General features: G+C 31.3%; 1 protein-coding gene across 3 annotated transcripts; it reads right to left on the reverse strand.

Moving 5' to 3' along the window:
- Positions 1-307: 307 nt before the first annotated feature.
- On the reverse strand, positions 308-26,887 carry RhoGAP1A (Rho GTPase activating protein at 1A). Of its 3 annotated transcripts, none has more exons than XM_070650297.1 (11): positions 26,503-26,887; positions 26,076-26,375; positions 12,746-13,389; positions 4,450-5,205; positions 3,647-4,373; positions 2,650-3,528; positions 2,330-2,499; positions 2,131-2,270; positions 1,950-2,068; positions 1,753-1,883; positions 308-1,613 (listed from the first exon to the last, which is right to left on the reverse strand). In XM_070650297.1, the coding sequence occupies exons 1-11, from the start codon at positions 26,533-26,535 to the stop codon at positions 1,424-1,426; spliced, it is 4,089 nt and encodes a 1,362-aa protein (XP_070506398.1). In that variant the 5' UTR covers positions 26,536-26,887; the 3' UTR covers positions 308-1,423. The 3 variants fall into 3 exon arrangements, with proteins under 3 accessions (XP_070506398.1, XP_070506397.1, XP_070506399.1); XM_070650296.1 differs by having other exon boundaries at positions 3,647-4,376; positions 26,503-26,871; XM_070650298.1 differs by lacking the exons at positions 26,076-26,375; positions 26,503-26,887 and adding an exon at positions 19,013-20,065 and having other exon boundaries at positions 3,647-4,376.
- Between the last annotated feature and the right edge of the window lie 518 nt (positions 26,888-27,405).

Below are 27,405 nucleotides of genomic sequence, written 5' to 3' on the forward strand. Positions count from 1 at the left end.
CGAAATAGTCTAAATTTCTTTAGTTTTTGTCATGTTCTTGAATTTATTGACTACATTAATGAAAGTAGATTGACAAATGATGTTCAGAATCATGGAAATGATGAGTTATATCAAAATCAGCAGTAACGTCGACACATTTGAGGTCAATACTAGTCGATTGAAGATAAAAGTCCATTTGACTGGACACTCTAAATGTCAGCATCATATCTACTTCCTCCAAATAAAGCCCATCAACATCCTCAATCATCTTCAATCCCACCTCTAAAACGCATCAATTTTTTGAGAATAAATTGGAAATAAACTCTAATAATTTTTTAAATCTTTATTATGCAAGACTTTCTTGTATCATTTTAATGCACTATTCAGCATATCACTAAATTTATTAATCATTACATATCATTTATACTTTCTCTTCATTATTATAAACTTCTCACAAAAAAAATAATAATAATAATATTAACTAAAGTTTTTTAATTGACTTTCAACAAAAAAATAGGCATATGAAGATATAGAAAGTTTTTAAAGGGAAGCAGTAGAGGAAGTTACTGGAATTTGGTTGAAATGTGTGTCTGTTGTATGGTTTTAAAACATTTTCATTAACTGTTGTAAGGATTTTAAAATATTCAATGAAAATTCAAATTTCAAAAATACGTTAAAAAGACAACAAATATCCAGAACTCACGACAGACCAATTCCAATCAACTTAAACCTCTTCAAAAACTGCTTTACAAAGTTTTTTAAACTTTCCGTATAGAAATTGAAAAAGTAATGATTGCTATCACGAACGAAAACAAAAGCTGCTATAGAAATAATAATAAATAGATAGAACTAAAGAACATTTACAGACGCAAAGCTATGACATATAAAACTGGATGTGGGGGGAAAGACAGAAAAAAATCATAAGAAAAAAAAAAAAATTCAATCAATTTTCACAAACATCATAAATAAACATAATGATTGAGCGAGCATATGTCATTAAATAAGAATATTTGAATGAGTCCCGAGTGACACATGATCGTGCATGATTTTTTCTGGTTATTAGCTAGTCACATTATATTGATACTTTGAGGCTTTAATTTTAACTTTAAGATGTTCTTAAAAAATATCTAAAGAGCAAATCAGTCTACAATTAATGACTGTAACGTAACTAGCTGTAAATGTTTATAGCTCTATGACCTCATGTCACTCAGGTATGACTTAAGCAGTTTCATCATTTTTTTTATCTTCTAAAACACTACTGAATTTTTTTTTTGTAATAAGATATATTAAGTTCCAATATATATCAATAAAATTGTATAGTATTGAAAAAAGAAAGGAAATACTGGATATCAAGTAAGCCCATGAGTTAATCAATTGATTATTTAATAATGTGTATCCATATACTGTTATAATGTACGAAATAATTCAATAAGAATATGATGACTTAAGGTTTAATCATTTTGGCCTGTAAAAAGCAGTATAGAATTCCAGCTTGAGCCATCACATCGACAGTCGATGATTCAAGTAAGTCCTTTTGTTTAGACGATGTTGGGCCTGGACGAAGCAATGTTGGACCAAATACCATTGCTAAATTGTGAAGACTCATTTTGTTCTCTGCCTCATGATGATTTACTCTACAATAATTAAGGATTTTTTTAGAATTTATTCAAAAATTGGTAAATTGACATTTTTAGACCGGGAATCGACAATTGGATGCAAATATGCAAGTATGCGCATGCAATCCTTAAACCCTACAAAAAATCATATTCTCACCTAATTAAATGATCCAAAATTAACCCTATTGTTGCTTTATTTGGCTGTGGAAGTTCATTGAATATTTTATATAGTGCTTCTATTCTCGCTGTCTCATTTGTATTCGTAAATTGATTAAATGTGTCAAAAAACTATAAATAAACATTTTATTTGTAAATAAATGATTCACGCCTATATCTACATGCACTGTATTTTACCTTTTGATAGTGTGAATCAGTAAATAGAGCTTCTGGAAGCTCCCTTAAGTAACTTTTTAATATTCCCGTGACTGAATGAATGTCGACTTCTTTCAACAATTGTTCCGCCTCATATGCATCTAAAGACATGAAAATAGATAAGATTTTTGTGAAATTGAAGATATTTTGTTAAGTGACTTACTTGACTCAAATGATTTCTTCAATTTTTGCAAGTCAGAAGCACTGCCACTAACTCGATAAATTCCCACTTCATTCATGCCTCTTCGTTCAACTTCTCTTATTGATGCACTTATGATAAATGGAATGTCCCGTTTTTCTCGTCTTTAAAAAAAATCACAAATTAATGAAATATAAAGCCATTAAAAATTAATGTTAATTACTTTAACACTGTCAGTAATTTTGCACCAAAAAGAGCGCCTGGTTTTGATGTTGGAACTCTTCTCAATGATATTTCCGCAGGAATGAAACTCATCAAAGTGTTTAAGGTGAGGGCATCTGTCATTTTAAGAGGCTTGTGAACACTCACATCTTTCAGCCATATTCGACTTAGCTGTGAAATAAAAAATTTAATCAATATTTTACGTAGTCAAAAGTTGTACGTAAAATTACGTAACCAAAACTTGTACGTAAAAATACGTAACCGAAAATTGTACGTAAAATTACGTAACCAAAACTTGTACGTAAAATCAAAATAACTCACCTCGAGGACATATTTGGCTCTTAAAATTGGTCGGTCACCATCCTGATAAAGCAATACTCTAACATTCTGACTACCCTCTAATTCTAATACGAAACTTTCATTCCACATCGGATTAGAATTGTGGCAAATAATTTTTGTCTTTGCCTTCCTAAAGTAATGTCCATAAGAATCAATTTCAATACAGACATAGAGATCGGCTGGATGATCAAGGCCAACAAGACCTTGAACAGTAAAATGTAAATCACCAACGAGGAGGCTCTCATCGCGACTATTTCTCATTAAATATGAGCCCATTTCTGTCTTTATTATTTTTTGACATGCAGATATCCATGCTGATAGTTCATAAACACTAATGGAATTGGCTCCTGGAAGATTGCATGATTTTTGGAGTGATAAAATAGATTCAGTCCATTGTGTACGTTCGAAGTCGGATGACAAAAAGAATGTCATTTGTTTTCCGCTCGATTTATTGCCAATCTTAAATAGTAAATTTGGCGATGCGAGTACAAGCTGTGCTTCAATGTCAGCCAATTTCTTTTTGTGCTTATCGTTGGCTCTCGATCCACTCTTTTTTTCGTCACGATCCTCTAGCATTATTTGATCACGAACTGTCGATGCTTGAGATTTCAATTGCACAATATTTACTGGCGACGACTCCTTAGGCTCTGTTGGCGACGATTCGTCAGAAACGATGAAGATATCCTTGAGTGGAATATACCATTTCAACTCAAATTCAAATCTTTCTCTTCCGGAAGGTTTGTATTTGGCACACGCTATAACATCGTTAAATAAAAACAAATGACGAAGCTTTCGATGACCATCAGCTAATTCCACAATGAAGGAGTTCTTGACGAGACGTCGAAGTGCTTTATCGTCGGTCTAAATTGAGGAATTAATAAAGAATTATTAACGAATTTTTAAGATTTAAATTTTTAACGGACTTTTGAAATTCAAATATATTTTTAACGAAAGTTTGAAAATTTAAAAACTAAATTACCGTTGAAAAGCTTTTCGTTTGGATGACATTAAATTCCGACAAGAAGTTCCTTGTAATTTTGTGAGCTTGCCTGAGTGGCTGATAGTCAGGATGAGATTCTGGTGTGTGCTGTAAAAGATCTTGTAATACTAATGCATTTTTTTGAACTCTCGCTACAGGCTTATGCAGTAAATCTTCTAATGTTAATGACTGTTCATTCGTTGAATTAAGAATGATATTTGATACAATTTCCTTGAATTGTGGATTGCTTACACCACATTTTTTTACAGTATCAATTGCTCGACCATAATTATGTAAGAATGCACCGTAAATTTGAATATTATCAGCTAGACTTTTAAAAAGATCTCCAATCTGTATGTCACTGTTGTCAGGTTTTGGTTTTGCTTTTAGATCAAATAAAAATTTACTGTGTAGCGTGTTGAGTTCTTCAATTTTAAAGAAAACAGTCTGAAAATCCTCATCCAAAATGACAGGCTGTGATGTCGTCAATGTAGCACGAATTGCTTTCATGTACTGTGTCATCTTATTCAAACATTCAACATACAATGTCTCACTGGTAATAATACTTGAAATTATTTGATTTATTATCGTGCCACGAGTGCCACTTGAAATTCTACGATCTGGAGCTGGTGTTCCTTCATCTGATATTGCACGCAATAGTGGTGGCGAATTTATATCCAATTCACCATCACTATCAATTGAACTGTTTCGAGGGTCTTTATTTTGACTGCTAAAGTACGAAAACAGAATAAATTGTGACATCAATAAATTTTTAAATAAATATCTTGTAAAGTGATACTTACTGAAGGAAGTAATCAATATTGACATAATTTGAGTTTCGGCCCGGTGATTCCGGCTCTAGTACACTCGTTTGACTATTCAGATGATTTTTACTCATCGGTAATGTGCTACCAGCATTTGATAACACCTCATCACGACTAGATGATGATCCAGTTGTTCCCGTACTATTCATCGTATTTGTTTTCGTCGCATTTGAAACATTTGCTACGTAAATTGGATATTCTGAATCATTCGCCTCAATTGGAACTGAATCATAATATGGTTCATTCTCAATATTTTGACTTATTTGATTACTTTCGGAGCTAAGTGAGGAAATCGATTCAAAACTTTTAATTTTTGTCGAGGCCACACCGCTCGTGAGACCAGAGTGAAGGGATTCTTTTGAACCCACGCTATTGCCACCTCCACGATTTATCTTCTCTAAACTTCCCATCAATGATGCCGTCGATTTTGTATCACGACTACCTAATGATCCACTCGAACTTTGTGTCGACTTCAGACTTTCTGATTTTGCCAATTTCTTACCAAACTCATCTGTTATTAGATCAGATGATTTGGAAAATTTTGTTATGTCTTTTTTACTTTTAATGTCTAATGAATCGGACGATTTTTGTCGAAATATTTCCGATGGCTTAACATTACGCTCGAGTGAACTCGACGGACTGCTGTCAGAGTCTTTACGGCCTGGTGATGAGCTGAGAATCGGAACTGTTGGTGGCTCAACAGGTGCTCCACGTCTTGGAAACTTTGGTGGCGGTCTGTAATGGCAAATTAAATACATTATTGTTATTATTACCTTTCATGATTATATAGTTGAGAGTAAAAAATGGTATAATGTAATGCCATAAAGTAGACTCATAACCTTGTTGGAATTGCGTAACATTAGAAATCTTAATTACATTTTTATTTCTTTTTTTTTCCTCTTTCAACTTGTTGACATAAAAATAGAAGAGGCGTTGTGCTTATGCTTTTGTAAAGAATTTGCATAAATCGTTTATTAAAATGAAAATTAACAAACAGTAAAGAAGTCATTGATTTCGTACAGTGAAAAGTGCATTTTATGACTTAAAGGTTTATGAGCTTTAAATTACTTCATTAATTTTGCAAGGTTTGTGATTTATTAGTTGTTAAATTAGGTTTGGAATAGAATTTTATGGTCGAAACGAAATGTAAAGTTTAATGATTTTTTGAAAGCATGAATTACATGTAAATTATAGCAATTGTATGTGATACTTGCAAACAGGTTGCTCATAAATGCATACAATTCCTGGATATTAATTAAAATTTAATTTTTACGTACTAATTCGTTAAGTTAGAAGATTTACGTTCAAGTCTTACATACAAGTTGGCTAAGTTAGAAGACTTACGTTCAAGTTTTACGTACAAGTTCAAACAACTTACGTTCAAGTTTTACGTACAACTTTATTACTTTAGAATGATTTGGTCCAAGTTTTACGTACAAGTTAATTAATTTAGAACGTTCAAATTTAACGTACACGTATTGTGTGCATATCTTTTACGTAAAACCAAAAACTATCGTGATTCTACGTCATCCAGCTTGAATAAATTTTAAATCGACTTTTATCAATGAAATATTAATAACAGAATGTCAGTGAACACAATCAAGAAACAAATAATCCATCATATCACAAAAGCACTTATTGCCGAAATTGAAAGACATGCCTTATCAGTTCTCATTCACTAAAGGAAAACACACAAAAAATAAATCAGCAAAAAATTTATCATTGCATGCAGTCAAAGTGTACAAACAAGCGAAACATTTCCGCAAAAATGCACTAAAAATAAAGCGGTAATTGCTATGAAGATTACATAATTATTCAGGCATTTAACTTGCCACTTCTTCTTGCATGTATGTGTGTTATTGTCACTCTCATTTTATGCAAATTTAAGTCAATTTTTGCACGACAATCGTGTGTCTCGCGAGAGGTGCAGTTTAGCGTGATTTTTTTTTCTTTACTGCCTCAACATTTAAGTGAAAGTTTTCTTATTTTTTATATTTTTACTTCCATTTGTGTAGCTTAATTTCTAACAATTTTTGTAACTTTTATTTACATTAGCCGCGAATTTTTTCGCTGTCAAATCGGACGAGAGGGAAAAAAAGATAAAAATATGAAAATATTTGTAGCATCGAAATGCGGAAAAACATAAATTATTTTTCCACTAGTATACGATTACGATTATTCGGCCTTTACACAATAAATAATGAAAATGAAAAAAAAAAATGGAAATGAAAGAAAAAAAAATGTGGAAGAGGCATTACTATTGTGCAATTTTACAAAGCATATTTCTAGCTGAATTAAGTGATAATTTTCATTAAATGAGTCAGAAAAGAGAGGAACAAAAAGCTGAGCTATTCAAGTTCAAATTTATGGCTTTTTAAAATGTATAAATATTATTACTGTTTTCCTTAATTTTAGCCCTATTGCACTAGTTTCATATTACATTGGGTGATAGACTAATTAAAATATGTTGCTGAACATTATGTTCGTGTATTATGCTGGTTGTTATGATTAAGTCTAGCAATAGTGCGGAACGTAACGTTGTTTTGTTGTTGTAATGAACTACATAATTCTAGGAAGGCACACAACAATTAAAACTTGAGCAATTATCATGTTGATTTAGTTCTGAAACACAATTCCTCTTCATTTTGTTTGCAGACAAAGTTCTGTGCTTTTGGATAAAAATATGATAATTCAGACTTCTCTGAATGAATCTTGATAACTCATGGGAAGCTTTTGATAATTAAATTAAGTTTTGGAATTTGCTGTTTTGAGAAAGTTTTAGAATTTACAAGTCATCCATCGGATTTGCAGCTATTTAAAGTTTTTTTTCTGAGTCGAGTTCGAAATCGGGATTTTTTAGTAAACTGGAAATAAGCTGATGTTATGGACGAAATTATCAAAACTAACGTCATCCAGAATCAGACAATGTTATGACAAAAACTAAAAGGAACTAAAATGTTGTTACTTGACAGACATTTTAAGTGAATGACATGACCATGTCTCAGCATTAATGTCAATTTATTCTATTTCTATTTCTATTGATGTGTAACAACCTAAACATGAAAATATTCTAAAGCATTGAAAAGAAATGATACAAAAATTCTTAATTCCTTCATTCTTAAGCCATCTGCATATCAAAATTACAGTTTTAATCTGTATTAAAATCCAAAGAAGAAATTTATAAGCTTAGAATGGAATCGGAATACTTTTTTTATGATACTTTCTTAAGACATAGCAGCAATTGGGCGTGAAATTATTTATTGAATAATTCTCGTTCTTGCTTTCATTGCGGATAGCTGCAGGTGTTTCTCAATGTCATTAAAGTTTATTTGCATTAAGTTCTGCAGATATCTTAATTGCATCATTTTAGCAAAGATGATCATGATGTTATCGGATTTAATTTAATAAGATAGACATTAAGTTGAGCGACAAACCGCATTTTCAGTCGTAAAATTGATCGAGACAGCTGTTACGATGGCGTCAGGGCAACATAGCGTCTTAACATTAATACGGCGATGTATCGGTTCGCTAAAGAACATAATGTGTAGTTTAAGTCATCCAGAGCTCAAAGTCGATTCGAATAGACATTTTGATACAAAACCCGAATAGACATGGAGCCATAAAAGACCTAACATACCTTACTGCTACAGAAAAAAGCATCAAACTTGCCAAAGCATATGCAATCCAAATTCCAAGCCTAAACATTAAATAATCATGAACAGCACTAAAAGAAAACAGAACAAAGCCAAAAGCAGCATAAATAAGATTCATTAAACATCATCAAGTTCCCTAAAAATCGAGCAATATTTGACCCATATATTTAGATTGTTTACAACTGAATCGTCCAAAGATTCATAAACTTTCACAAACAAACAGGTCTAAAGCCATCCTGTATATACACAAAAAAATAAACTTCTTTATATCGAATAATAAAAGAAATAGATGACCTTGATAACATTCTCCAACTTACAAATACAAGAGCTCGGTCAATTCCAGCATAAAATCTCATTAGAGCAATATAAATCAATTGAATTAAGGCATATTAATCATAGACCATGTCCATAATTAAAATTCAATAAAAAATAATTAATGCTATGATAATCCCCCCATTGATAGCATATTTTCTGCAAAAGACATTTCCAATCTGCCTTATATAGCAGTAGACAACTTCTGACTCAAAACCTGAACATGAAATGTGTGTTACTCATAAGAACATATTCAAGTATCTGGGATAGGCACCAAATAGTAAAAAAACGAGTTTATAGAATGCAATTCAAAGGAATAACATTTATACATCAAAACATGCTTAATCTCTTTGAGTAAAAATAATAAGGCGACAGACCCAGAAAAATGAAATAACAATTTGCAATGAAAATCAATGTAACGGTAAAGTCGAAAAAGATGTTTTCTTATGTGGCATTTAATTTTATTTGCTGTTGTGCCTTCTTCTTCTTCTTTTTCTGTTTACTTGCTATGACTTCTTCCAAAAAAATTTTTTTTATTTTATTTTTCTATGGTCTGTGAATTTTTTTTTATAATAAATGCGATATTGTCTCACATTAAAAAAGAAGTCATTTGCATTAGACCGCATTGTTACAAATAAGTTATACTTTATGATGGTAAACATCACAATGTGAATTAAGTGAGTAATAGAAATTAGCCGTTATGTGATTTATTCGCCTTAGTGTTGAAGCGCATTATCTCTTTTGGATACAAGTATGTGGGTTAGTTAGGAGTCTTGAAAGGTCGAGTACCAAGGCTTAGTTTGGGAGAGGATTGAGGGACATATCTCTAGAGGATGAAGCGACACGAAGACATTAGCTGCCATTAGAATTAGACATACAACTTGGGGAATTTGACAAGCTTAAGTCTGACTCCGAAGCTGATCAAATGTCAAGTGTATAACTTCTCATGGTATTCTCTGATTTCGCTAATTACACCGCTGACAACCGAGCTATCTACCTGGATAAATGCATTAAATGATCCCAAGCACTATGCCTGAATGGTGGTAGCTCCACAATCAAGCTAAAGATGGTAAAGCTTTACTGACCATTTCCAAAATCAACTTGTACGAATAAAGCAACTTAGGGTAGACAGGACTGAATTAACAAAGAAGACTCAACATAAACGACAATACAACTGATCAAGCAGTTGGACTGTCTTTGCAGCAGGAGGTTGTCTAATGTCTAGTGAGTATTTATGAGCATTGGGTCTCTAATTCTACAGCAGATTGAGGCTTCAAAGCTCACAACTCTGAAAGAAGTCAAAGATATGCAGGTACTTGCTCAATATCTCAAACTTGACTCTACCTTACTAAATTCATTGACCTATGCTCAACCACAATTCACACAATTTTTTTTGAACTTAAATCTCATCTACACATCAAGATCATTAATTCTTCATGCTACAAGACCATTAACATAACAACCACCTAAAATCTAATGACCATAAAGTACAAAATGACTAATAAACCGCAATATATTTTTTTATCCAACTAAATTGCATCCGAAATTAAAATAGGCAATGAGAAGAGGTACAACGCGAATGTAGCATTATGTATGAGCTCTCAATATATATAAAGCGATTAAGGCCAATGTAATGCTATTGTTTGTAGAATTACCGAAAGTGAATAAACTTTCATTCTCGGTGTTATTTTTTTTCTTTTCCTTTTGCTTCACTTGCTTATTGTGTTAATACATTAAACATGATGAGTTTGCAATAATCATCAGTAATAATGATACTTTGATTAAATACGGATTCATTTATATCCGAATAGGAATATGAGTAAATTAAAAAAATTGTGACTTTTATGGTATTGTTGGGTGGAAATAGTGTTGACTGATGTTGATTGAGGTAGGAAGAGCAGTTAGCAGTACAATTTAATAGGTTGACAGTTTACAGATAAATGACAATTTTTAGGCTTGTCTCAAAATAGAACTTAAATCAGTTTATAGTAGGGTTCGACAATCGCATGCAAATACGCGCATACAGATACAAGTCTTGCATACAAGTTCAACAATTTGTATGTAAACTCTAGCACTTGTATACAAGACTTGTATCTGTTTGCGCATACTTGTATGCAATTATCGAACCCTACTTTGTACCAAGTGACATGATGCCACCCGATATTGCTAGCTTGACTCTTTGCTAGTGAGGAAAAAGTTCAGAAGCACCAGCCACTGGCCCCAAGACTCATGAAGATTCATATCTAACTAATAAGACTAACTTCAATTATAAAATCTCAAAAAAATATTCCATTTCATCTAACATTCTACCCCATTAAGTCAAATGACTATCACACCACATAAACATCCACAAAATCCGCATTTATTGCAATCCGCACAAACGTTTTTTAATCCAATTTTCTACAATTTCACCCTCAATAATCAAAAAGTATCACTTTTAATAAGCATAAATTCATTAACAATAACGACATTTGCCTTGACTGTCTGTATATTCACAATGTCATTACTTTTTAGTCGAAGACCCTCATATGCAAGCTATAGATCGGAGTAAGTGAGAGAACCTCATCTATTCTATATGCAAATTATATGAGAATTTACAAATATTCGCATATATTTAATATTTTTATATTTATTATGCGTATGAATGTGTTTGATGCTCTATTTCATTGCAACTGTTTTTTTACCACAAGCACAATCGAGTGAGTTGAAATAAAAAAAATGTTCTGTGGATGTACAATTCGGTTTTTTCGCAGGTTTTTCATGTTGGATGTTGTGTAAAAAATCTTGCACTGCTGATTATAAATTATCTCATCTGATGTATTTTAAAATAGCCCCGCAGCATAAAATAAGTAAAATTAATTCAGCTGGCTTTCATACAACAATCATCTTCATCAGGTCGTGTGTGCAATTTCATGTACAGAGTGTTTATCGGCCATTACCGGCATTTTCAACTCTGAATTAAACGGAATTTCTCTCATTTTTTTTTTTTTTGTATTTCAATTGAATAAAAAATTACGTTTGGACTTTATACATATTTGATTGTCGAATGTACTATATGGAATGGATATATTATATATTTGAATTTTAAATTGCCTCAGCATATTTAAAAGAAGAGATATTCACATATAAAAAAAGGATGGTAAATGCCAAACAAATGTGACATTGAAAATATATAAAAATTTAATCTTCATCCAAAAAAAAGCTCTGGCGTTGTCATATCTGGGAATACTGTCTACAATCTATAGTCGGTCCATAGAAAGAGTTTAGACACTTTGTAACCAAACATAGAAGAATATTCTCAATATTAATTAATTAAGAAAGAATCTCAGAAATATATTTGGAAGCTGTTATCGAATGAACAGCACCTGCTTGACAGGATGCCACTTTTTCTGTTCTAGTAAACACTAATGGATTATGATGCTCGAGTTACATATCAATTCTGAATAATTTTTGACTACCTCGTAAATTATGGACACATGCAGACTATAAGATTAACATTATGAGTCACTAACTGGATTTATGAACACAAACAAAACTGCTTATTAAACAGGAACGAGAAGAAATCTGAATATACATTGAAAATGTGCCAACATTCCCGATTTGAATATCAAAATCGTCTAAGCCTTTCCAAAAACATCCTCAAAATTTCTAACACACGAAAAATATTCCACACCGGAAACAGCATCAAGTGAGTAAAAAGGAAATTGTCATATGTCTTCCGCAATCTTATTGGATGTACAGGATGTAAAATTTATGAAAACAATCAAATTGAAGTTAAAACCACTTATGTGTAAAGGAAGCAAATGCACTAAAGGATACATATTACATAAATGTTTCAATAATTTTATCTCCGCATGTGTAAAAGTTGTCGCATAAACAATGTTGGAACTGCCTTTAGGAATATTGATCAGAATATTTTATTGCCATTTTCTCTCTCTTCCTCTCCTTCTGTCGTCCTCATCCTCTAATACTGAGAAATCATTACGATTTTTGGGCTTCCCTTAAAGTCATTCAAATAATTCTGAGTCATGTCGAACAAGTTCTTTAGAAAGTTTCTTTAATATTAAGCCACAAAACCCTGAAATACGGATTGTATGTTTGCAAACGGACGGAATTGACGACGTTTCAAGTTTCAAATTTCTTGTGTTTTTGCGTTTGTCTCAAAAAAATTTATAGCATGAAATGTGATTTAATTCCTTACGTATAATAGAAACTTTTTGCTTTTTGTCACGCACCACGTCGTTGCTATACATACTTTTTTAATGTCAACAATATTGTAATGGAAAATTAAAGACCAAAAAATAACTTACCGTGGTGGAATTTTCTTCTTCGGGTCCTGTAGTAGCGCTATAGATGGTGCGGACGGTCGCACACTATTAAAACTTGTGGTATTTGAATTACGATCCATTTCACTTATCAGATTTGAATTTCTTTTATTATTCTCAATAATCACATTTTCATAACCACTACGAATGGCCTTAAATGAGGATGTTGTCGTTGTTACTGTTGTTGTAGATGAACTAGAGCTTGTGGTTTCTGGTTGAGCACTCACGAGCTCTTTTACCTCAATTACAGTGACAAAATGACTTGGCTGTGCTAATAAATCGGACTTTTTACGTTCACTCTCGACGGCAACCGAATTATCACTGACTTTATCAATTGTTTCAATTGTGCTGTTTTGTTCTGCTTTTATTACATCATTACTGTCACTACTATTTGACTCAACTATATTATGTTCATTATGACTATCTTTTTCTTGTTTCTGCTTATCAGTATGTGCGCTCGGTGCCTCACTGTATCGTCGACCATGAATGTTAGATGATAATTCGCTTATGAATTGATTGAGTGCACCGTCCCTTCGTAATTGTACTTCATCCGTTTCCTTTTTCCGAACTTGCTCTTCTTCATCATCATCTACTGTGGCAGGTGTCGAGGCAGCGCGAATTAATTGGTTCTAAGGAAGAAAAATTAATGAGCGAAATTAGCATGATTATTGCAAAATTTTCTTTGAAGATTGTCATTAAATTGGCGCAAATTATCAGGCTTGGATAGAATAACTATATTTATGGACGGTTATAGTGGTCTAGACGAATTAAACTTCTTTTAAATGACAATTATTACTACGGTAAAGTGTGTTGAATATTAAGGTAGTCGTTTTGTGAGACATGATTTGAGTATTGAATGTAAATTTATTGCCTAAAAACAGCCGATTAGGCAGACTTACTTTCTAATAAAAAATTAAAATTTCATAGACGAATGACACTATAAATATGCTCAAATTTGACCATGACTTGACCCATAATGCCATAATCACAATTTGCCAAAAAAGAAAAAATTCATCAAAACATTAATAAAATTATTTTATGGATGAATAGGAACTACTAGTGAATCACAGTATTTATTAGAATATAAATTGTATTTTGATAAGATTCGCTGACCTTGAAATTTTCATTCATAGTCAAAGTCATGTCTGAAATACGATTCATCTGTTTATGTTGATTATTTTTATAGAACCTGAATCTTATTTTGGTCTTAATGAAGCTACTAATGATCAAAAAGCTACTTAACGTCTAAAAAACACACAAACAGTTAGTTTAAAGCTTCTAATTATATTCGATTGTGTCAGATTGTGTATTATAAATTAAACGATAAAATTCAATTGACTTCATTGTACAGCTCAATTACCGTCCAAGCATGTGTATTTAGATTATTGACCGTAACCCCGGACAATGATGAACTACATTTTTTTGCACAATTAACATCAATTAATTTGCTACATTAGAGAAAACACTTCATTTGTGTCATTCATATCTCATACACAATTGAATTAACTGAAGATTTGACATATTAGCATCGCATGTGAAGAAGATCTTGCCTTGTTTTGTATTTTGTTACCAAATAGAAAGTTAATTCGTCACCGAAAGAAGTAAAAAAAAAACTTAAATTATCATTATTTATTTTTTGCATTGTGAACGTGCTTCATTCATTCGGTCGTCTACATTCTTTCATTATTTTTATTTTTTCGTGTGTATTTACTCATTTCAGAAGCAGTCGTCTCGGAGACTTCATCATGCAATTTGTACAAAAGAAAGAAAATAAAATACTTTAGTCAGAGTTGGGGCTTTGAAGATGCTTTCTAAGGTTCAACTAATTTACGACAGGTTTTACTAATTTTATCATCAGTCTAGCCATAACAAGGAGATTCTGAAGGTATTGATATGATGCCAGAGCCTAAGCAGAGATTATCTGATTTAGTGACAATACTTTTAGGAATAACTGAAAAGCAGAGCTCGAAGTCGACTCGAATTTCATAAGGAATCAAGTCGACATGACTCTATATCAGTGTTATTCGAACCGCACATCGCATGGGGTTTCGGTCATGGCTAAACAATAAGGTGTGGCTAAAGAAATTTGAATTGACTTCGAGCCCTGATATAGAGCTTAGTTTGACATAGGTTAAAGCAATAACAACGATCGAGACTTCGACAGCAACTAGATCGGGTCAAAATTCACCAAGATTCCAAAATTATAATGTAAACCTGACTAGAGAGTTTCCTTCATATGCCTTAGATGATCAAAAATGACCACAACTAGCCATCTCAACCCCAAAGTCACCAACACTGAGTTCAACCCTCCTCATAATGCTAACTTATGCTTCTTTGAATTGTTATTGCACTTTTAAACTTTTATTTTTATGAATCACATGACATTTCTCCTTCTACATGTTTTTGTGTCTCATGCTGAGATTTTCTCATTTCTGTGTGTCTCTTCTCTTTCATTACAGAGTGTTATTAATATATGAATAAAAACACACAACACAGAATAATAATAATAATAAAGATGAAGAAGTGAAATTGCACAATTCCACCGTCATGAAATAAAAAGGCTAAAAAAAAAATTAACAAGTAGTTTTTTGTTGTTCAATTATTGTGATGAAGTCAATACAATGGATGTAGAAAAGAAACATTTACATTGAGAACGTGAGTCAATGGAGGGAAATAAAAATGTCTATTTGAACATTGTAATGGGCTGATTTTTAGTACTTTTTTCTCATATTTGCTTTTGCTTGAATGTCTCAATAGATCAAATGCATTTTTGCTCTTTTCAAAAATAAGAAGTATATACTGCACTTTAGTCAACAACACAAAAATATATAAATGAATACATGGAAATTTTCCATTAAAATGTGCACTTTAGGGAAAGAAAAAAAATCAATTGAAGGCGATAAGATAATGTGTCAAGCCATTTGACAGTATTGGTTGTTTTGTGTTCCAAACCAAGTCATAACAAATATATGTGGCATAGAAAGTGCGAGAATTTTATGAATTCGATGATAAGATAGCGTATTACCTCAAATGTAGAATAGCAAAGCCATACCATGTAAAATAAAAAGTTATGGTTTAGTCATTGAGTCAATTTATTAGCATGTTCAAATTGAGATTTGTGTAGTAAGGTAGATACTGGAATGACATGACAGAGAGGTTCCTGGGGATCAAATCAAATCAGCTGAACGATTGATAAACATTTAATAGTTCACATATAGCACCTAGATATACTTGATCTTGAAAATGTCAGAGCTCGAATCTTCTCAAATTTTGTATGAAAAAGTCGACTCAAGTCAACTCGACTCTATTTAAAGATCGAATCGACTTCAAGGTCTGTAAAATGTTTGGTAATGGCATCCACTACTTCAGTGAAAGGAGTATGCGATCTATAACTTGGAAATGGGTTCGAATCCTACTTTAATGTATTACAATTGCTTGCAAGTCTTGCGTACAAGTGATAGAATTTACATTAAATGCTTAATATTGACTGCAAATCGGCAATCTTGTCCCCTGCTTAGAAAATTCTAGTAAAACTTGTATAAAGCAGCAGAGCCTAAATTTTCTGTTAGATTCACAACTGGAAGCTATTAATTGCTAAATTTTGCTCAAATTATAACGCTTCTTCATCTTCCATATATGAATTAATAACCCGAAACTTGAAAAAATTAATGCTTATTGTAAAGTAATTAAAGCTAGACCGCTAATTTATGAAAAAAAAAAATAACAAAGTCGAGCACGCCTACAATGGAATATTAAAAATATAGCAATATAACGATCGTAAAAAGTATTTTTATGTAGCTTGTATGATTTCAGACATCGAGTCATCTAGTGCCTTTAATCAACATACCAAATGAATAATAATAGAAACATTTGCTGGAAAACTTTCCATAAATTAAGAATTTTTGCTAATTTAAATTCATAGAACAATTAAATAGATTCTATCCCTTAGAATAAATTTCAATCAGAATTGACAGATTTGGAAATTCGACACAATTGTTTTTGAACAGACAAGTTCGAGCTCTTGTAATGTGATATTTTCTGTACTTGTAAATTATCTAGACATAAATCATGTAGCTATTCAATGAATCTGATAAAATGTTTCTAGCTGTTCTCGGAGCTTATTTGTTTAAGCGTAAATACATTTACACATATTCATTTGTGTTCTTAATAGTTTTCATGTGTATATCTATCGTAGCTGATTGTTAATTGAAGATTACACCAAACACTGTTTAAGTGATCATTTCTCAAGTCTATGGCGCGTGTTCATACATATCTACACTAATAATAGTATAAAAAGCGATAGTTTAAAATAATTATTCTAAAATCTCTTCTACAACATGTAGAGGTAGACGTAAAGATATGGATAAGAAAAATGGGAGCATCAGTGAGCTTGAAAATGAACGAATGGAGTAATAAAACCTAGTTAGAAACGAGTTATCTTTAAAATATCCGACCACCTGCCTGTTTGTCTGCTACGTCCCTCGCTCAACACTAACTGTAATGTTTCAAAACATTTTTTTTTTTTTCATAAATTTTTTAAGTAGGTTAGAAATGAAGGAAAAGAAATTAAATGAAATTTCATTCAGAATGCTGCATAATTTACAGAAAAAAAAAATATAAACAAGCGGAATTGTGCCGGACAGAAATAATTGTTTAAACTGATTAATTTAATATTTTAAAAATTGTCATATCATTGTTGCTGTATCGCACCACAGAGACTCAAAAATCTTTGTTTGCATTTATTCCTTATTTTAATTTCATAAATTTTTTCGATTTTTAAAATTCTGATAAGTCTGTCATGCTGTCGCGGTTGTTTCTCACGCTCTGTGCAATATTATTGTTTTCAGTTTGTACTTCTCTTTTTTTTGGACATATGGTCAATCCGTTTTCGACAGTTTTCATCACTCATAAATGACATCGTTTTTTTTAAGGCTTTTTGTTTGTTTGTTAGACTGTGTTAGACAAACATTGCAATGCATTGTGTGTCTTCCAGGGTTGAGAAATAGACAAGCTTTCATGGATATATTTCTAGGTCTCATATCATTTAAGCTTAACGACTTTCACGTCAACTGATAATTTTATTGTTTCATCACACTTACTGCTGTGTGAAAGATTGTCTGGATTTGGATATATTAATTTATTTTTCTATGTGATTCATGTTGTATGTATTTAAGAATCAGCTGATACAAGATAAGAGTTTCTTATTGGACAGACAATGAGCATACTCACCTAAATGAGCATGCTTATGAGTAAACTCAATAAATATAATTTACCATGCTCAATTTGGTGAACATACTCCTTGTCTATTCGGGTTGGTGACCGTTATTGTACACAAATTTACATCCAAAGCTCGAAGTCGACTCGAATTTTGTATGAAGCCATACAACTCGACAACAAGTCGACTTTTCAATACAAAATCCGAATAGACTTCGAGCTCCGGTATTCCCGAAATAGAAACCCTACTATGAAATGTTTGTTAGTATTAGAATCATCACAAACATTCAAATTGAGCTTTGCTTTAGTAAATCAGACATGGTTTAAAGGATTTTGAGTTTGACATTTGACATTTTGGATCAAGAATGATGCTATTCTATCGCTTAATACTCTATCAGATCCATTATAAATTCGTTAAGTCTAGAACACTAATACGCAAAATTAAAAAGTGGCTAAAACTAGGAAATTAATGAATTTTGAACAAAAAATTTGACATAAATATCCAATGATAATATGACACGGAATTGACCATAAAAGCTTAGTAGTTTTAGCCATAAAAAGAATTTAACATTTTATAACTAAATTGCCGTCAAATTAAATTCAAAGAGTTCAACACCTTTTGATATTCCCAATCCAGCCACAAAAAAGGCATCTGCATTTGTCACCAAAAAAGACATATGCGACACAATTTATATTTATCATTTTATGACTACATTGTCTATCCGTTTATAAATTAGACAGTATTATGAATAAATTGAATTATATAAGCGATAACCAAAATGTGCAATTTTCGGATAGAACGTGGATTGGCTGAATTTCAAAAGCTTTTTAATTTATTATTTTGCATCACTTAATGCCGAAATTGAGTTTGTTCAGCTAAATATATATAAAATTTCTCAGGAAATTGTATAAATTTCGTTAAACAACTGATCCATAAAGTTCTAGATAACAGCAATAAAAAAGAAATGCGCTGACTCAACTATGCTAATAAACAATACTTGTATTAACTTATTCATAAAAAAAGTAGTGTGTGCTTACCCTCCTTGACCACATTTTTATTTTTTCCGATACAGAAACCATCGCTGAAGTCGCTTAGTTCCTCACTTTTTATTATCAGAAATATTGTATATTCCCCTTTTTTCTGGTATTTAAATATCACAACAAAACTTAACTTCCACTTCAAATAACAGCTTTACTTTTACAAGCAAACAAACAAACAGTTCATTAATGATTTTCCGTTTTAGTTATCGATTCATGTATATTTTTATTATTATTACATGCATATTTCCATAAAAAATCATTCATAGAACATTAAATTCTTAACACATTTCTTCGTTTTCCGTCTCTCCACACTCGGATTTCTTTTTTAAACATAAAGTTTGTTGTACTCCCGAACAAATTTCAATATTTTTCTGTACTTTTTTTTTCGTGTATACTGGAGGAATTGAGACTTATTTTGTGTACATATATTATTCGTCTGTCAATTATTTCCACCAAAAACAGATTGACTAATTGGAAGTTTTTACTGTACATTGAGCCACATCATGAATATTTTCTTGTCTTGTTCAATTGGTTTGCTTTGTTGGAGTCACTAAAACTTTTTATGCAAATGTTTCTATGCCTTTTTGTACACTTAATTAGTCTCTTTCAGAAATAGCCTTAAACTCTTATTTTTTTTGGATAGATTGATTAATAACGAAATGTGAGGAAAATATGATTATTATTTTGTCATGACTTGTTTCCACATCGAACACACAAAAATAAAATATAGTCAGTCAATTTTCACAAATGATGAATCCAAGTAATTGCATAAACGAATTTAAATGATAAAGTTCAACTATGTGAGAGACTCACACATACACGAATATATAAATAAAGAATAAATCGATATGAATCATCAAATATTATATTCGTTTAATTCCAACATTTAGCACAATTTAGCACTTATGCGTAAGACTTTTTCCAATTCGTTGTTTCAACTAAAATTCTCTCTCAATTTGTGTTTAATTCCTTTCAATGATATTTATTGTAATAGTTAATTAGCGTGTTATATTTTACAGTTCATTAGCGGGAGCTACTTGCCTCCACAAAGTGCAAATTTAAACTAAAACTGTGGCAGTATTAAAACCACCTTAAAAATTACTTCTCAATGATAAAAAATTCACACGACATTACAGCGTATTATGTTATCACACAACGATATTGTGACGTCATATCATGGAATTTTTATATATATATTTTAAAGTTTTTGTTCCATACTCCAGATACAGAGGTGCTACTGGGGCGTCGTGTTGATTAATTTATGTGAATTTTATGATCGGTTTTTTTCATTTTCGCGACTCATGCAGCGATTGCTAATTTAGAATGCGATTTTTATATATGCGATGGAATTTTGTTGAAATTGATAGAATTGAGATTCTTATCAGATCTTATACACAGTTGCGTTGTTGTATATTCTGAATAATAAGCAAGGTCACGAATGATGGAATGATGTGGCCATTAATTGAGTAATTTTACTGATGCAATATAGTCAGTTTTTGGGAATTTAATTGATTTACAGGCTAGAATCGGGTGGTTTTAGGAAGTTGTGGATTTACTGTTAGATATGTTCGATTCTTTGTTTCGTTCAAAAAATTCATGGAGATAAGTTGTTAAGAGAGACAGTATTGCATTTGGTATTAGAAATTGGCAAGTGAAAGCCTGCGATAAAGCCAGTTTTAGGCGGCATTTGACAGAAATCATGTATCGAAATACATCTGTACGGCCAGAAAAGTATGTTCGATTAGAGACATCTGATTTACAAATGAATGATTTGATGGGTTTGCTTAAACCAAAAAAACACTGTGATCATCGGTCTGTTGTACTATCCCTTTGTTAGTAATTTAAAATGTCTAAGTCCTTGATGAAACCGACGAAACATCTGAATTACTTGATATTTGTTCCCTAGTCACCCTAGTTCTAAATCCCATATCACCAACTCTGACTTCTGGGATCTCTACAGTGGCGATATTTGTGTATAAATATCAAAATAAGAGCTTTTTTTCACGCGAGTACGGAGAGAAATTTTTTACCTTTGTATTTTTTTATAATGACTTTGAGAGATACTTCACTTCTTTCCACATCACTTCTTTTTTCTGCATCAATTTCATACATTAGTGTGTAAGCATTCATTGTTCATTTTCGGAAATTTGCTACGCTCAAAACACTTTTATTCTCATTTTCATTGAGGTAAGTCTTTATTTGAAGTAAAAGAATGACATTTAAGATCATCAAGAGATACATTCAAACGTACGCACTTCATTGAGATTGAGTGAATGAAAATTGTGTAGCTTACAATAGGAAATTAGAAAATGAAATGAAAAACATAAAATTGGATCACATAGAAAAGTGTAATTAATGCGAAAATCAAATTAATCGCGCTACTTTTCGTGCATGTTTTTCTTTCTTCTTTCCTTCCACTTCTATTTTTTGAATAAATAAAAGCCATTTAGGTTAAAATTAAATTTCCTAAAATAAAATGAGAATTGATTGAATTTGATGGAAAGTTAAATAATGGTCGCCCACACCTACCAGCGGTGCCATAAATTACTTTTTATCCAATTTTCTTTTTTATCATTCGGAATCTTCAATCTTCAATATTTCAACATGTTTTACAATAAATAATAAAATGTAAAAAAAAGAGTAAGCAGGCACGGGCCAATTGAAATGTTCATCAATCAATAAAAATTCACAATGGCAGCATTATGCTATTATCGTATGGTGCATTCAGAATGCTTCAATACTATATCGAATGGTGAATGATGAGAAGAAAATATGGAAAAGAAGGTCTTTTCACAGCCACCGATTAGAGGTTCTGATATGTTCATATCGTGATTTAAGTTGAATGTTGACTATGCAAAGGAATGTCAAAATAGCTTTACCGCATTGTTTGACGTAAAAATTTGTAGAATGTAGTTCCACTTTCTTCAGAATGTGTCAATAGACATATTATGTCAAATAAGATTTTCTCAATCGTTGTCGGAATTTCACGATTTAAGTCATTCTAAAAATAAAAATGGAGTGAACGATTTTTAGACAATATTGATTTACATCGGTGTCACAAGTAGTTCACAACCGATGTTGTGATTTGTATGTTTGACAAATTTTGGGGCTAGTTCAGTTTTTTAAGTGCGGACATAAACAGAAGCCAAGGTTTTGTGTTTAAACTGTTCGATTCAGCAGCAGCAAAACTGATTATGTTGTAGCATATTAGTTAACAATCATATGAACTTGATGCTTTGTAGTCATAATGTTCTTGCTTAAATGAATAATGAAACATGCTGAATAAGATTCACTCAATAAGGATAGTGACGGATTGAGGATGCTCTACCCAAAAAAGTCAATCTTCACTGACTTCCTTAAATGGAATATTTTCAAGCATATGAACAGACAAACTCGCTCATCTAGTAAATACCTTGTTAGCAACTGTATTGTCATGTCTCGTTAGGTAACATTCAATTTGAATTAACTTTACGTACTTAATAGACTGAAAATTTATTGTCTAAAACCACAGAATCAATTAAATGGGGATATTAGTCTTAGGATTAGTATTTTGGAACGGAGGTACTTCAATTACCCAATTTCTAAAGAACCATATCAAATTACAATTTAAAATTGAATAGATTTTCAAAAATAAGAATATCTCAATAATAAATGATTAGATCCATAACAGAAGATTTTCATTCAAATATGGAACCTCTAATACAGCTGATCCAATTTATTGTTATTATTTAAATTAACTTTCAATAAATTCATTGTGAAGGAAATTGGATGGAAAGGGAATGTAAATGCTTATAGGCAACGTACCAATTTAAATGCATCAAGAGTAAATTATTTTTATTGTATTTAAATTTATACACAATACATTCACAGTCGCAATATAATATTAAGTTAAGTATTGTTAACAAATAATAGATTTGCCGAAACACAAAAAAATCTCCCAAGAATCTATGAATAGCTTTAAACATCGATGAATGAATTAGATTTTAGTTGTTGAACAGCAACAAATCTTTATTTTTTTTTATCGATTCATGCGATTGTTAGTCGTGAGGCATTGTGAATGAGGAGGAAGGTTAAAAGAAGCATGCGAAGAAGGCAACAAAATGAGCGTAAACATTAAACAGTTACAATTAAATTATTAATGATTATGTTTCATTTAATTCAAGTGGCAAATAAGAAGATGGAAAAAAGAGAAAACTAAAAAGGTAATTCTGAAAGGGGATGTCCGTTAATGACGTACATTATAAATGGTTGCCTCCTTATATGTCAACAAATGCATCAAAGAGATATAAAATCACATATATAGAATATAGTCACGACAGTCCTTGAATTTTCATCTGTATACGTAAAAGCTAGACGTCATAAGTGAATAGCACTTCCAAAAAGGCAATTCCGAAGCTTTTCTTTCGCAAAAACAATAGGAATGGCTTTGGCCAGGTGTAAAATAAACAGCTGAGAAGTTGACAGTAGAAAAATTTAATGGGGGCAATGTCGAGTGGACAATTAGATGTTGTATGGTAAATATTAAGCTTTTATTTATTTTTTTCGCAAACTAAACAATGGAACTGATGTAGAGTGACATAAAGTGTGGAGTATGATACAATAATTTTCACATTCTTTTCTACTACGGGCAAAAGGAAGCAAGGTCACGAAACTTTGATTATCATTTATTTTAATATTTTGTAAACTATTCAGCTACAACAACAACAAAATTCAATTCGTTGAGGTAGCTCTATTCATAATTGTTGCGTCACGTTGTAATTTTTCGAAAACATTAAAAAAATTTCCCTCAAAATATAGCAATCAATGCTTAGAAAACTTCTTTTTATTATGGACGGAATGCTATTAAAAAAATTCACCAAATGAAATCGTGAGTTACATTTCTCTAACATAAAGTAATTCCATCCATTCCATTCATTTTCTTTCTTTTTCCACATTTTTATTTTTAAATGGAAAGTTTTGTTCCGCACTTAATTTCTCGACTAACTAGATTCACTTTTTTTTAAAACTCACGAAATTAAATTTTAAAATAGGAATAAGAAGAATGAATCAAGTGTGGAAATGTGTGAAGTTGTTAAGGCGCATGTCGAAAGTTATATAAAATTAATTGCTTATTTAAAGGAATTTACAATAAGAGGAATAATTAAAATTGACATTATGTCAACTCTTTGAGTATCGATCTAATATACAAAGTGATTCTAGCATTCGAATATTGATTGTACAACCTTGGCTTGAATCAGGGTTCGAATCCCCATTATAACTTGAGTAGATATTAATTTTGAATTATGCCAGATCTATTTTTTGCTTTTTTTTTTGGCTTTTAATTGCCAACAACGACTTTTAACACTGTTCAATCAAGGAATCACCATCTATCCACTTAGATACTAAATGAATAAATGGAAATACCTTCTAAACATCAATCAGCCTTTACTAATTGAATAATTTAATACATCAACTAATAATTATCGTAGATCCTATTATTACAATTAAATCCAATTACAAATCAAGTTCCATCAATGATGCAATTTTACCGGAACTATCCAACATGCCATCCAAAGCGACCAACAAAAAATATAAAATGCATATAATTGAAAAATGAAGAAAATAGTCTTGAAGTGATGATTGACAAGTCCCTCAGCGATTAGTTTCGATGAGCAACAGAGAGTGAAAGATGAACATAAACTTTTCATTAAACATGCTGAAGCAATTATGCGTCAATTTTTTCCCAGTTTATTCTTCCGCTTTATTCGAGGTGTCATTTTGTGTTTGAAATAAACGCATTTATGTTAATTTTTAATGTTTTGCCTTTCATTTCAATATTTTTTATGACGCGTGCACCATATGGCATGTGATTAATAGATATCAATTTTGTTGATGTTTTAATACAAGCTTTTCCATTCAAATGAATCTACTTATATGAAAACACACTCACCACAAACGTGTATTCTTTAATATGTAATCACAATGTAATTGTTTTTTTTTCCTATGTAATCAATATTTTTGTTTTATATGAATGGGTACGAGATATCATATTAAGTGAGTCACTCTATTAAGAACACAGAGACAGTAAGATAACAATAATAGCTCAAACGTAAATAGTTTTTTTGTCGCAGTTTTCGTATTACGAATAGTTGCTAATGTTTACGTTTTGTCTATTAGTCATTGAATATGCTCATTTTAGCTATTAGGTATTAATATCATTATTCTGTCATATTGAAGATACCAACTAAACTTAAAATAATTAGAATCATTCTTTTGTGTATTGTTTTACGGGTTCTAAACTATAAAAAGCGCTATCTAACCGCATACACGAACATTTCATTGCTGGTTTTTTCTTCGCCAACATTGATGTCATTTCCGCAAGCGACTTTGATTATTTTTTAAGCAAAACGTCGAGCAAATAAGTGTAAACTAGTTTTCCGAGAATACAATTGACTTCCACGCGCACAACTACCATAATTCACTCATTCATTTTTCTGCCATATCCATCATCCACTTTCCATTCTTAGATTGTTTTATAACATCTCATAAAGTAACAAATGAGATTATAAGTTTACATTAACTCTTTTTTTTTCGTATATCACATTCACCTACTTCTCTCTGTAAATCTCATACAGTCTCACAAATTGTGAGAGTCAAATGTGTGTAAAGTAAAGGAACGCAATCGACTACTTTGCACAAAAAAAAATATGCAGCATAAAAATCCAATAATATTTTTCATTTTATAATTGCTATAGACGACCACATACACAATATATATCTTTCACACTACCGCATCGCGAACATTTTTTTTCATTGCCAATTTATCTTGGGTGTAAAATAGAGTTTTAATACGATAGTTCTCAGACAACAATCAATGGCAATTGAAGGAAATCACAAAAGTTGTTGTTGTATAGATAATATACAACAGAATTGTGATTCATAATTAGCAATAGTATGATTTTAACACGCAATCACTTTTTTTTGTGCTTAATTAGTCAAATTTGGATGTAAGCCGATCGCGTATTTGTGTATTTTGCTTGATAATTTGCATACATTTTCTTCTATATATTTATCTTCTTACCTGCTGCTTCTGTTCTTCTGTGTCTTTGTTGTCTGTCGTGGGGCCATTTTTTTCATTCACCGATACACGATTCGATGTGTTAATAGTGGGTGTAGCTGCATCAAATATTAATGCTGGATTACTTCCATTATCCCGATACTTTTCAACTTCATTAAGAAGTCGTTCTAAATATTCAACATAGAGTGTTTCCTGCTCTAGTTCCTTTGTTAATTCCAAAATTTTCTCCTTATGTCGAGTCAAACTTAATTGTACATCTTCAATCCATGCTGATGAAAGATCCGAGTCAGGAAATTTTTCTTGCTGCATTGTCATAATTTATGGATATACATAAGTATTATTAAGAGAAATAAAGAGAGAAAGACGATTTATGCAACATTAGAATACATCGTGTGAGAAGAGAAGAAAAATATGAAAGTTATAGACCTACCCAAAGTCTTTGAAAATCACTAAAAACACTCATTTTATTCAACTCGACTAAGTGAGATTTTCGAATTTTTCACAAGATAAAATTTTTTTTTTGTTGACTTTTTTTCCTTCTTTTTATATCAAATTTTAATGCACTTTTTTCATTTCTATGCAATTTTCACAATAGATTTTATATTAAAATTATATATTACTAATAATACACACTCACAAAGATATTAAACTTGATAATTGGAACACATTTCTCTTCAATTTAATTAATTTTCATTCATTTTTTATGTCTCGAATTTTTTCACTTTTTTAAATCATTTTTTGAATTAAATTCTGGATATCTACACACATTCACTTATTTTTCCGATTAATTAATACGACTTTTATGCAAATAAACGCGAATTATGATAAGAAATAACTAAAAACACCAGAAAAATACATGTTAAATTAAAAATCTTACTACTGTTTTCTTTAGTTGCAAATTGAAGACTGACTAAGCCAATAGACTAATACATCTCGCGTATTGGCCGTAATACTTGTCGGCAACGCCGTTTCTCTTTTATTTGTTTTTTACACGATTTTTTATACAATTTGTTTTCATGCCAAGAAGTGTGGAGAATCTATTGACTTTTTGTAACGGATATTTTGCTTTTGAATATTGGTAGTTTGACGTAGTTTAGTGTCCCTTTTAGTACATGATTTTTGAAAAATGTCCGTTAATGATGATCTAGATTTTTTTGAAAATAATTTTATTCAATGAATTTAACTTTTATCAGACTCCTTAGATTATACAATTTATAGCGCATAATTAAGGATTTAGTCAGCTATAAAATAATGGGTTAGTTTTATAGGAGAAAAGTTCTTACGAAATATTTAAAAAATGTGAGTTTTCAAAATGGATATTCAAATTTAACCG

This window comes from Chironomus tepperi, unplaced genomic scaffold, assembly GCF_022539635.2.
Source record: "Chironomus tepperi strain 1889 unplaced genomic scaffold, CSIRO-AGI_Ctep_v1 contig_445, whole genome shotgun sequence".
NCBI lineage: Eukaryota > Metazoa > Arthropoda > Insecta > Diptera > Chironomidae > Chironomus > Chironomus tepperi.